This window comes from Siphateles boraxobius, unplaced genomic scaffold (assembly GCF_051911475.1).
Source record: "Siphateles boraxobius isolate OS27281-9 unplaced genomic scaffold, OSU_SipBor_1 77, whole genome shotgun sequence".
Taxonomy (NCBI): Eukaryota; Metazoa; Chordata; class Actinopteri; order Cypriniformes; family Leuciscidae; genus Siphateles; species Siphateles boraxobius.
In genome coordinates, this window is record NW_027509205.1 from 17,471,502 (window position 1) to 17,485,442 (window position 13,941).

The window sequence follows — 13,941 nt, forward strand, 5'->3', positions numbered from 1 at the left end:
GATGTGTATTATTATTTTATTAATCACATTGAGTCTTTTTTATATTTTGCTCTTCGAGCTTTAAGACATTGAAGGTTTTGTTTTGCATTAACTTTCTCTTTCAACCACAACATTTGCAAACTTGATTCACACTTGAAAGCTCTTCACGCCCGAAAGCTCTTTCCAAGAAGAACTGACTAGTCCTTCTTAAGAATTATTAATATGATGCACTGAAGCTGAAATCATCTGCATAAAATGTGGTAACATATTTTAATATTTTTCAATGTAACAAATCTCTTTTGTTGTTGTATCCATTACTGCATTCGGGTTACGCTACATGTTATCTTTGCTTACCTTTCTGGTTGATTTTCAGATAACAAAAAAAATTATAATTTTGCGTGCAATTATTCAGTCGCTCACCTTACCGGTTACATTATTTTCATTCTTGTTTTAAAAGGAAATATGTCTGGCTTAGTTCCTGTTTAAGCACAGGTAAACCAATATTGCTTGCATTCTTTAGGAAAAGAGGCCTTGTTAGTGTAGCCTATATGAAAGAGCTAAAGTGTTTTCCCACTGTCCGATCGGACACTCAATTGCTGTCCTGAGAACAATTAGTAAGCACGTGCACTGCAAAAATGACCCAGCCTCTCAATTTTCCCTCACATTACTCAGCGTGACTGACACTTTGGTACATAAAGAGAAATTCACCTTCTCTTTGGCTCACAAAGCGAGTGGATTCTGGTAAAACAGCGTACGATAAAAAAAACAAAAAGACATAGTTAGAAAAATTTGGCTAAGCTAATCGTTCACCTGTGACTCTCACAGGTTTAAAGCTTTTTTTAATGGTTGTGTGACCTGAGAAGAGGTCAAATTGGAGGAATTATTCTTTGTTTTTACTGTCCTTTCATTTTAAAGAGCAGATTTGTTGTGTTTTTGAGGTAAACGCCCCTGGAAGTTTTGTTCTTAGTATTCCGTTTAAGACTGCGTACTGATAAATAGAGCGGCATTATGAGTGTTTCCTGTATTTGCTGTGTTTACTGCACCTTTGTTGGGGCCTATTAATGTCTTTGTGGGCTGTTTACCTTGTTTATTTGCTACCAAAGATGTTTAATTCTTGACAGCGCTGGGTTTCCCTCCCCTCATATCTTAAGTACAGAACAGGAAGAGGAAGCACATGACTGCCGAACCCAAACGCCCACTCTAGCATCTCAGATTATTTATGTTCCTAACTGTACAGTTTCACACTGACTCCTCTGTGTTGCAGGTGATACTTCCAGGTGGTTTTGTGAGTTATTTCAATGGTATCATGTCCTGTTTCTTTCCCAGAGTGAATCTGAGCAGGATGAGGATTGCGGGGGCAGTTTGGGATCCACCGCTGTGGCTGTGAGTATAATAAATCATACACACATTAGGAGAAACATGTATTATGATATAGTTACAGTAAAATATATTTTGTTTCTGTAGTTACTGTTTCTACAATAAAACTAATAAAAACATATTTTATCCACCACTTTCATTAATTAAACCACAGAAAAAATGTCTTTAAGAGATCCAATATTCATTTATCAGTAATTTGACAGTAAAAAAAAAAAAAGATTTTGTTAACCTCAGGTTACTCCAAGTTTCTCCCTGTAAGAATTGCAGTCAGTTGCACAGGGTTAAAGCATCTGCTAAATTATTATTTACTTATTTTTTTGGTGGAATCGAATAGATTTACCATGATAGATGTTTTGAATGATGTGCACTTTCTGAAGGTTACTTGATAAGAAGGCATTTGCTAGGACAATACACTACCATGTAAAAGTTTGAGGTCAATACTTTTTTATTTGAAATAAATAAATTAATAATTTTATTTAGTAAGGACACATTATATTGATCAAAAGTGACAGTAAAGACATGTATAATATTCCAAAAAGATTTTTATGCTTTATTATATTTCCATTCCAATAGTTTAATAGATTAAACATATTTATTTTTTAAAGACATAATTTTTTTCCAAATATTTGTTCACTTTTTCTTCTTCTACTTTCTTTTCATTTCGTTTGTGATAATACCCAACACCAACACATAAAAGAGCACAAAAATAAATGTTACAAAACATTTGTTTCAAATAAATGATTTTTTGCCATCAAAGAATCCTAAAAAAAAAAAAGTATCATGGTTTCCACAAAGATATTAACTGATTTCAACCTTGATAATAATAATAATAAATGTTTCTTGAGTATCAAATCAGCATATTAGAATGATTTCTGAAGGATCATGTGACTGAAGACTGGAGGAATGATGCTGAAAATTCAGCTTTGATCGCAGGAGTAAATTACATTTTTACTATATATTATTCAAACAGTTTTTTTAAATCTTGATAATACTTTACAATATTCTTGTTTTTACTGTATTTTGTTCAAATAAATGCAGCCTTGGTGAGCATTAGAGACAAAAACAAACCCAAACTTTTGAACAGTAGTGTATATGTAACTGTGACTATGAGGGAGATACTGAATATTTTTAACATTTGTTTTCAGTGTAATTTCAATAATGTAAATGGCTTCTCTTGTTTATTTCGTTTATAGCTGGATCCTCTTGAGAAAGAGTGGATCTTCTCGGCAGCAAGTGGCAAACTGTCTCATCTCATTCAGCTCCTGAAACAAGACTCTTCTCTGGCCAATAAAAAGGTGAAGATTTATATTCGTATCCCTCTCCGCCTGAATGCATAAATGCTTTATATGATTAGAATGTATGCACCTCATATCATAAACTCACTTTTAATAATTAATGTTTCTTGGTCTTTTCACATGCTCGGAACAAACCAGGACTTTACCTCAGTAAGTTTGCAACCAATCATACAACACTACACTTACTCTACCACCTGAAAGTTTGTGAATGCATGGTTAAATTAATATTTCTCATGATGTTAAAAACTTGAGTATAAGATCTAATATATATATATATATATATATATATATATGTGTGTGTGTGTGTGTGTGTGTGTGTGTGTGTATGTATATATATATATATGTGTGTATATATTTCTGCTTCAATACTGTTTTACATGCGTCCTAGGATGCAGCTCAAGATTTAAAAAAAGAGGTTATCAATACATACTTCCATTTGTGATATTTCTTAGTTTTAGGGACTTGACTGATCTTCTAAAATGTCATATACTGACATGTACACAAGATCAAAACCTCTACAAGTATTTAGTGAAACCTAATTTGTGATTGTACAACAAATTGTTCATTAATGGTCTCTCTCTCTCTCTCTCTCTCTCTCTCTCTCTCTCTCTCTCTCTCTCTCTCTCTCTCTCTCTCTCTCTCTTTTTTTAAATTCTCCTGGATTTGTCTTCTAAAAGGGGGTGAGTTGGATTTTGTCATCTTCCTTTTTCAGTGTTGGGGAAAATGTTATATAGTTTTCCAAGCCAGGGTCACTTTCGATCATGTTTTATTACTTGTTGGAAAAGCTACTTATAAGTATGAAATAAAAATATAGTTAGTTCTTCCTCAACACTGCCTTTTTTTATTTTTTAAGCACCATTGCTTCAGTTCATTAGTGATGATCATTGAGTCCGTTACAGTGCATGTGAATGTTTGCCAGTGCGGTGAGCAGATTGTCAGCGATGTACATAATTATGGACCGCCGATTCCCTGTGGCTCCTCCAAAGGTTACCGACTTTCCACAGTTTCCACTCTCGTACCCAGGTGCAACACAGACCAAAGAGCAAAGCTCAACCCCAATCATGCATTTCAAAGGCTTATTTTCAGAAGGATTATGAAAGATAGCTTTTTAGCTCCTTCACCCCCCAAAAACAAGCTCAAATCCTTTTATTTGTCCCCCCTGTGCGCTTAAGAGCTTTGAGTCTGTGTTTGTGGTCGCTGCCTGGGCCGGAGTTCTCACACTGTCCTGTGTCAGACCACCTTCTAAGAGCCTCTAAGCCTTTCGCCTTCCCCGCACAGACAAGATACAACGGCAGCCATTGAAGTGCGGGAAGATTAGGGCTCACCTCAAAGACTTCAACCACTTAAAGATAATCTGAAAGTAATAGAGCAGGCTGGGATTAATTGGAGAACAATCGCCGCCATGTCCCCAGGAAGGTGGTAAGTCGGACCCCCAGGTGGCTTTGATGCCCCCCTTCCTGAACCAAGAGGCATGCCAAGCGAGGCACCTCTTCTCGACTTGGTACAGGGCGACCGCGCTTGCGAGACGTGGTTTAAGAGGTCATCCGACGACTTTTATGGCATTTTGCCTTCTACACTGTAAAAAAAGTGTGTTTGGAGTTTGATTCTGAAGTTCGAATCAGCTTTTCAAAGCGAACTTGCGGGAAAAATTCGCTCTGGCTAGTAAACACCTTCAAACTACCATTGGTCCATGGCGATTATGTAATAGATGGGTGCGGCTCTGAGGCTCCGCCCCCTTTGTTGTGGAACGTTTCTCCAGTTCATCTCTTCTGTTTAGTCCATTGAGGTCAGGCGTCCGCAAGTAAAAGCATGAAACACACAGGAGAGATGGTTTATAGTAGGAATTGAAGTTGTAAATTTAAAGGAAAATGACACTGACACTGTTTTTCATGTTTAATGCTTTAAAGCTGCTTTCTTTAAAGCAATCTATTGTATAAAGTGCTATATAAATAAATGTGACGTGACTTTACTGGGGTGCCAAATTGCAGAGATCGTGCAGACATATCCACATCGCTATGATCAGATGCTTTATAACTGCTGTTTTCTCACCACTGTCATTTTTGTTGTTGAGAGGAAAGCGTGCAGCACATATTGACATATTCATCTCTGCTCACAACAGCGTGGACGGTGTCGGGATATTCGCTGACTGTATACTGACTTCTTTTTACCCTTAACCGAAAAAGTAAAAATAACTTTGCCATCAGTATCGGGGGCTTTGCTTGCTCAGCTTATGGAGAAATTGTTGTACCAACTTAATTAAAGTGGGTCTACGCTTTCATCTTACACAATATAGTAAGTTCTAAAAACTCAAAATTAATATTTGTTATTTGTAGAGTAAATAAAATGTTCAATCAGCTTGCATTTTAAGTTAATGTATACATTAACATTATATAATAGTGATGTAGAAGTTTCTTAGTTTGTCTAACTTGTGTATCAGTTTCTTGAACAAACTGAAAAGGTTATACAGAATTACTTCTGTATGCCAAAGCAAGTTGTGTATAGGTGCTGACAAAATATAATCAAAAACACTACGTAGAGCGAAAACATCTATTATTTCTGAATAAAAAATTTATGTCATCATAACTCCCCATGCTTTGACCAAAAATACAAATTATTAAAGTGCATCAACAGTGATCAACCGGAATGGTTGATTTTTTTTTTTACAGTGTAGCTGTCAAAGATGCTCATTTTTTGCTGTCGTGGATCTTTTCTGCCCCCTCTATTGTTTAAGTCTTAAGTTTTAAGTAGCTATGCTTTGCCTTTAGCCTCTCGGTCGCTAAAGTTACACATCACCCTGAGCCCGTAACCTGACACAACACGCATTATCTCTGTTTTCCTTTCACACGTTGGAAGCTCCTTTGGGGGAAAAAAATTCCAATTCAGCCTCTCGCAGTGAAGCCCATAAATAAACAGTCGTGATCTCAGATGCAACGTAAACACTGCTTCCTTTGAGCCACTCGAGCAGGACCGCTCGCTTTCTGTCCACCAACAAGATAAGTGTAAATGAAAAGCCACCTGTGCGCTCATCTCTTTCTTTTTGTCTCCTTCTCCAACATGTCATCCTCTCCTGATACCTCCCGGACTTCCTCCTTTCCCAGTTTGTGAGTACACCATTTATCCATCTCTCTTCTTTAAAAGCCGCAGTGAATATGTCTCTTTTGGTAGTCATCACAAAGGTGCTATTTGGTTAGTGAGAGTTAAGGGATCCCCGCCAGGCCAAAACAGGAACCTGAGGAACAAGGGTAGGAGACGTCACATCCTGTTGACCGTCGTCCGTCACGCCGAGCCTCCATGAGACCTGTCGGGCTGTCAGTCAAGCATGTGTGCCAGCCAATCCATCTCAAGGGTGCGACAGTGGAAACAATAGAGCGGCTGATAGGGGAACCAGACTTCATCTATCACAATATGTCCTGCGAGCCGGACTGGAAACACCTACAGTAGACAGAGCATGTGCTAAAGAATACACAATAGTGGAGATATGTACTGCGTACTGTATACAGATGAAAATGTGCGCGTACAAAAACATTTCAGGATGTAGTCCATTGTTGTCTGGTGACTTCGGTCAACGAGAAGGACCTAGTTAATAAAAAACTATTTTTCTGCATTTTTAGTGAAATTAATTTTGGTCAGTTACTAAAATCATAGTTGATAGATGCTGCTTCAGGTTCATATGCTGCCATTTTAAATATATATATTTTAAAGAAATTATCACTTTTATTCAGCAAGGACACATTCATTTGATCAAAATTGATAGTAAACACTTTTAGAATGTTACAAAATATTTTTATTCAGAGATTAATCAGCATATTAGAATGATTTCTGAAGGATCATGTGAGACTGAAGACTGGAGTAATGAAAATTCCTCTTTGATCACAGGAATAAATAGAAAACCATTATTTTAAACCGTAATAATATTTCATAATATTACTGGTTTTACTGTATGTTTGATCAAAAACATTGAGATTTGGTGAGCAGAAGAGACTTCTAAAACATTGTTTAAAAATCGTACCAACTTCAAACTTTTGCACGGTAATGGATGTTACACTAGAAATGGACACTCACTTAGAGCTTATTGCATTGTGGGATACATTATTCTGTATGAATCTATTCCTAAAATAGCCATGTAATGCAACTAAAAGCATTCAGTATGATATATATATGTAGATATATTAGTAATATCAGCTGAAATAGCTTGAAGTAAATAAGTAAATAATATTTTTTTTTTCTATCAGTTAAAATGGTATTCTTCGCAATGCAATAAAATGAGTGAAACAGAAAATTCATTGGTAAAAAATGTAGGTCAGATAGATTTATTATGTGCTACATACAGCATGAATTTCTTTACAAAACTAAGATCTTAATTATTTTAATTTTTTGTATTCCTTCAATAATTTTTAAAAGCATCTAAGGATGCAGCTTATGAAATTGGTTGAGAGGTTTGTTTTAACATTCCAGAAACGGAAAAGGCATCAAATTAATGCGTTTAACTTATTAAAGGAGATTATGAGATTGCCTTTTGTCTAACTTTGAAAAAAATGAATTCTCTTTTCAGCAACAGAAAATTCTGCAGTAAATAATGTAGGCTAGAACTGGATTTTATTCATCTGAATATGATTGGATTGTGAACATCCAGCTGTGATCCCCCCCCCCCCCCCCCCCCCACGTGACCCATTTTACATCAGCAGAAAAATACCCAAAAAAAGCATTTCACATGCAGAGAAAAGTTTAAATTTTAATGCTGTTTGATATATTTTTTCTTCAGAATAACATACACTGAAACATTGTGATGCACCACCTCATTAAAGCGGTTGAATTTGATATGTGAAGAGCTCTGATAAAGGAGATATGTCTCTCAGTCTGAGATCAATAGACATCACCTCCATTCTCCGTGTTTGAGAGTGTCGGGCGTTTAGAAGCTCCAGCATCTGAGCTTGTGTGTGGTGTGCGACCCCTTCTCTTCTTGACAGGCCTTGTCAACGGGCTGATGCCTGGGTGGGTCCTCCTTCAGAGGGTCATACCAACATCATCAATCTTGCACCCCGTGACAGGCCTGTGCTCCCCCCGCAGTGGGCACACTGGTTTGTTGTTTTGTAATTAGACCGCCATTAGATGGCAGGAAACCGTCCCCTCCACACCCTCTGTGCACAGCTGGGGCCCTCTGGCAGCCTATGGGAGCCACGGGCCGCTCCACCGCGTGGCGTTAGGGGGGTGGGGATCTACCTAGTGGGAGAGAATGAACATGCGGAGTGTAAATGATGTATTACAAGATGAATCAGATGGGTTGACGATCATGTACTAGCTCAAACAAGCTGGTCAAACAACCAATATGAGGATCCAGATTGACCGTGATGAACAAAAGTCTAAGACCACACTAAAAAAAAAAAAATTATATATATATATATAAATGATTGATTAAAAAATGATATATTTAAAAGAAAATAATAATTTGAAGCGTATGAGACGAACATATACGAATTATGTAGTGACCAAAAAAATGTTAAATCAATCCTTTCAAACTATTTCTTGAGCTGCACCCTGGGATGCTTTTAAAACGATATTGAAGGAGTTACAAAAGAAATGATATAAAAGTGAAGTGATTTGAATTGAGTGAATAAGTAAAATAAAATATTAAAATAGAAAAAAGTAACAAATAAATATTATAATGAATAAATAATATTAGAAGGAATATTAGGATTCGGCACAATTTCTAGTTCAGATTTAATAATTAAAAATGAAAAATGAACAAGTGAAAGAATAAATTAAATAAATTAAAATGAAGTCAAATGAATAAATATTATAATGACTAAATTATGTTTGAAGAAGGAATACTTAAGATTCTGCAACATTGTGATGCATTAACCATTGTAATAAATAATAAAAAGATATGAATGAATAAATAAATACATTTTATAAAAGAGTAAAATAAATATCAAGATATAGGAAAATAAATATCAAAATAAAATAAATATAATAATGAAATAATTATAATTACATAAGGATTTTGCATAATTTCTTGGTCAAATGTAAGCAAATTTGTGACACTAACCATGTTATCAGGAGGTCATAGGTCATACTTTGTACAGGAGGATGTTATATAAATAGTTATGTGATATTTCATGTAAATATGTATATATTTTAGTATTGTAAGGTTTCAATATCTCTTACAGACAGCGCTACACTGGGCTGCGAAACACGGTAAAGAAGATATGACCACAGTGTTGGCGGAAGCAGGAGCTGACATCAATACGAAGGCAGTAAGTACAGATATTACTCAAACTATTCATTTTGAGTCCAATACAAATGCATATACGCCTACACTCCAATTCATTTATTTTTGCGTCTCTTTTTCTCTCACAGCATGTAAGTACTCCTCACCTTGCACTCACCCTGGATGACAGCATGCCTGGGTTAATGTTTCTCACGTGTGTGCCAAGCTGCCAGAAAGTGTGCGTTTTTAAAACGTCCGCTACTGACATAACTCCTCTGAAAGGGTATGTGGGTGCCCAGCTGTGCAAATGAAACCAGGCGCTGTTTGAGAATGTCTGTTCATAAATCAAACTCTGTCATGTTAACAGCTTCCCTTAAACAATGTCTTCATGTATTCCAACAGCAGGCTCAGAGCAAAGCAATTTCACTGAATTACCAGGCAATTATGATTCTGTCATTAGATTTTGTTGCTGTAACCTCAGTTAATTTGTGTCCTGTCTTTCTCTCCCCCTCATCGCTTCTTTCTGTCGTTCTCTGATTCTCTTGTGATATGTTTTTCTAAATTATTATTGGGACATGGGCACTAGGGGTTGAGCGTCGAATTTCCCTTCACCCCGTCAGTTTCCTTATCATTTCTGATTTGTGGTGAGATTCATCACTAGAGATATTTAAAATAGAGAACCTTTTTCTGTTTGGGTGAATGTCACACATAACATTATCACTCCAAAATCAAAAGAAAAGAGTCAAAATACATTATATTTAAAGGTACACTATGTAACTTTTGGACCTCTAGCTTTTAAAAAACAAAACTGCATGCATTTTGCGGAAGAACCTTGTTTTGGTTGAGCTTCGGCTCTGCGTCACTGTGCGGATGAATTTGGCTATCCTGTTCTTCATAAATCAGCCACTGAAGAGATATCACCAGTTTAGATGGAAAGTATATCCATAAGTGTCTAATAGACATGGAACTAAGTTGATATGGAACTTCCTTGACAATAAATTGCAACAGGTCTAAAATATAAATGCTTATAATAATAAGGTTACCATAGTGAATCAGGGTAAGACAAAAACGTTTTGTAAGAAGGATTGATGATGTATTGACTCATTATTTAAATTCTGTCCATTTTTATCAATATACAGGACTTGACGTTAACACCCACCAACCCGCCAAATGCGGGTGTATTTCAGCAGTGGCGTGTAACCCAGTCACTCCTACTACCCACTTTGGCAGCTTGAATATTATATATAATATACATTTTTCAGTTGTAGTCTTTTAAAAAGGCTTCTGAAAATAAACTAAGTGCAACTAAGATTTTTCGATACATATCGATACTGAAATATCTAAAACGCTTCCAATACTCATTTTCGATACACGATACCAGCTGTGCTTTCTCTCTCTCATCTCTCCGACAGCGAGTTACACACAAACCCGCCTCCCCTCACTCATTCGTTTCTTTTGCTCCGGATGAATATTGTTGGTGTTACAGGGCAGTGTGGGTTTGCACGCATTGCTCATAATTGGACTCTTTCCCACAGATTTCGAGCTCGGACCCAAAGTGCAGCACATTAAGCCGCTTCTCAGCACTAAATAGTTCTCTTTCACTGCGTATTGTGCTTAAACAGTCAAAGACACTAAATAATGTCAAAAAGTCGGTCTTGGTGGGTATTCACGTAACCCAGTCAGTTATGTTTTAAGTGAACATAAACAGCTTAGAAAGAAAACGCATGTGTAACCGTATAATGGATCGGTGCATCAGGTCTTAAAGTGACAGCCTAATATACCTGCTGCCAAATTGTGAGATAATATAAAAAATATCTATATGGCAGATTTTCTACATGGTACTGATGTCAAAACTTTGGAAAACCACTAGCCACAGTGGCCAAATCTGTGACAATGAGTAAAATGGGCTATATTCTCATGAAAATAATGTCACAGTGCATCTTCAAAGTTAAGATAATGACATTTATTTTTGTAATATATATTTATACATTTAATTCTTTTGATTTTGAGGTGAAATGTGATCTAGACATGCTCTTGACAATCTTTTATATTGATTCTTATCTCACAGGGATACACACCTTTACACATTGCAGCACTGCACGGACATCGACATATATTTGACCTGCTGGTTAGGACATACGGTAAATATTTTCTTCACAAACATTTTGTTGAAAATTATCTGTATTTTAAATAATCTCGTTCATTCAAGTCTGTTTGCATTCATTTGAAAGCAGACTTCATTTTACATTTACATTTAATTGACATGTCAAATGTTGTTCCAGTAAAGCAAATTCTTCCTGATATATCAGATGAATGTTTCTTTATGAATAATTTACCATATTTCACTGCATTTGAAGTAACTTGATTGAAATATTTGTGATTTATTTGTAACTTTATTTGCATGATATTTTCCCTTTTACAACAATCAACATGTTTGGTGACATTCAACTATTTATTTAATTATTTAAGTGTGAAAAAGTCATTTTTAGAGACCAAAAAAAAAAATGTACATTGTCATTCGCTGTCTTGTTTATCGAACTGTTGTATAAACACAGTATCAGGTGTAATTGTGCTGTTGAACTGAATATTAATGCCTAGTCTGCTTAATTTAACATTGCTGAAATGTGAACATGTTCACAGGAGCTAAGGAGAACCTGCGGGACTACAGCGGTCACTTAGCACATCATTACCTCAATTTACGTGATACACAATTAGGAGACCATGAGCTATGTGAGTCAAACTTCATTGTTTTTTTTATGCATATGCAATGTAGCATGTGGGTGTTTAGTCCATTCAGACCTGTGGCACATGTGGCACAGCAGCACTGAGGAAGTTTTCCGCATTAGCGTATGGTTTTTCTGAATCTACGGGGTGCCTCGTGGATCAATTTTAGACTGTTTGTCTTCACCCTATTTGTCCTTCCAGCATGTTATTTCATTCACAGTGTGGTCTTCTTCTTAACTCTGCTTTGATGTTTGTTCTCCAAGCTGAAGTCAGCGAGTGCCACAGTCTAACCCAGGCCGGAGAGCGCAGGAACAGGAAGATCACGTCATTATTTCACTCCATGAAGAAGTGGGGATCAGCTGAGGAGCTCGCGGCCGTACCGGAGGAGAGGACTGTTGCTCATCAGCTCATGCTGCCTGCGTTTAGGCCCAGAAAGTTCTCACGGTAGACTGTGTGTGACGTCCAAACATCTTCAGTCTTGCTTTAGTGCCAATCGGATGGTTTACAGATGAAAACGCACTTGTTTTCTTTGCTGCTTTTTTTTCACACAAATAGTATTATGAAGTTACATTCACATTTTAAGTAGCAATTCAGCTTGATAAATTAGCTTTTGTAGTATGTTATGCCACAGCTGAATGAGACATGTTGTAGTGTAATGTCTTATGTTCTCTGCTCTACTACTTGTTCAATTAAGAGGTTAAAGATTTACAACTTTCGCTGAGCAATGAAACAATGCATTTTAAATTACCCTACATCGCAAGTATGAAGAACTCAGTTTCACAAAATATGTCAATGCTTTTCTCTATCTATCTATCTATATAGATCTGTATATAAGCAACTTTTCTCTATTTGCAGATATGATGAGACATGATACGCTTATTTACACAATTTTCCTTGAAAACCATGATGACAGGTCTAAGATATAAATAGGCTTATAATATGCTTACCATAGTGAATCAGTGTAAGACAAAAACACATTTTGGAAGAAGGATTAATGATTTATTGACTCTTCATTCAAAAGTTACATAGTGTATGTTTAAGTTCCATCTTGAATAAGTCCAACTTCACCATTTATTTGCCTTATCTTCACCTTACAAAACTTAATAGTCAGAACCACAGTTTATGGCTGTGTGAGAATGTACCAAAAATACCCTATTTTCATATTGTGTGTGTATATATAGCATATAAATAAACAATATACAATTATAATTATTTAAAAAAGTTTTTTTTCAGTGTACATTATTCTAAAGCAAATGTTTTAATTATCTTTCAACAAAATGTAATGACTTGCTCTGCCTTTGAAATATCTTTTCTTTTATGATGATGTAACCAAAGCACTGTGGACCGTGAAAAATAATATCAGCCAATAATACCCCAGCCAAGTATTTTACAATTCGATCTAATCCCTATGAAAAAATTCCATTCTACCTTATTTCCCTTTGAAATATTTAAATGTGTAATTTTATAGATTTAAAATCCTTTGCTAAAGCCGTTTCTTTTATTTTCATGGTTATTGTCTTTAACTGTATGTTTTTAGCCTATTTTTATATTACAATAAGTATGTCTTTTGCATTCCAAAGAGGTGAAGTTGAGTAAATCTGCTAGTTTGTGCCTTAAGTCTGATGGTGTCTTTCCTGTTACCCGAATGTTTATTTGCATAATGTAAATTATTTTCTCTTATATAAAAGGACAAATAAATTGTACTTTGGATAATGGGTTATTTTTCCCCCTGTTCATTATCATGTGATTTACCTCTAATTGTTACAAGCTTTTTTTTCCCCCCCATAAAGTTCACACATTTGAAGTGTTGAGCTCCAGTCTCCCACCTTTCCTCTGGGCTCTTCCCATAATCTAGCATGCCGGCTCTCTCATCACTCTCGTGGATCACCCTAACAAGATTACACCCTATCAGATCTTCCACCTCAGTCACGATCCCCTTCCTCGCACCTTCCCAGCGACACCCGAGAAAGAAGAAAAAAAACTGTTCCTCGGTTCTTTTCTCCTCTCCTCCTTTGATTCCCATCGCTCGCTCTGCTTTGAGCTCCCCAGATGGAGCAAATATGGGCCCTGGCGGCCCTCCGTAAGGTCCTGAGCCCTTAATTCCAGCTTAGTCGCAAAAGGCCAGCTCTTGCTTTCGGGTTTTGGGTATCACAGAAGTGAGAGGGAAGACAGGCAAGTGATTTTGTGCTAGCTCTTTCCTATAGGGCATGGGGGTGTTTGAAGGATAAGAGGAACTTGCTGTAATAGATACTTATCTGACTGCCCCGCAGTCCTCAAACACGCTGCTCCTCTGAAGAGATTAGAACCCAGGGAGGGCACATTAGCTCTAATCCCGTGCTTTGAGGCCTCTGCCCCACC

General features: G+C 36.5%; 1 protein-coding gene across 2 annotated transcripts in view; it reads left to right on the forward strand.

Annotated features, from left to right (window-relative positions):
* The window catches only part of LOC143726006 (ankyrin repeat domain-containing protein SOWAHC), a 37,685-nt gene extending 24,389 nt beyond the window's left edge, over positions 1–13,296 (forward strand). Inside the window, exons 5-10 of one of the 2 annotated variants that reach the window (XM_077218961.1) lie at positions 1,306–1,362; positions 2,550–2,681; positions 8,831–8,905; positions 10,928–11,000; positions 11,500–11,589; positions 11,847–13,296. In XM_077218961.1, the coding sequence (XP_077075076.1) occupies positions 1,306–1,362; positions 2,550–2,681; positions 8,831–8,905; positions 10,928–11,000; positions 11,500–11,589; positions 11,847–12,031 (612 nt within the window). In that variant the 3' untranslated portion in view covers positions 12,032–13,296. Of the gene's footprint in view, positions 1–1,305; positions 1,363–2,549; positions 2,682–8,830; positions 8,906–9,008; positions 11,001–11,499; positions 11,590–11,846 lie in introns of those variants that run through there. The other variant, XR_013198372.1, reaches the window with a different exon arrangement.
* The last annotated feature ends 645 nt before the right edge of the window (positions 13,297–13,941 follow it).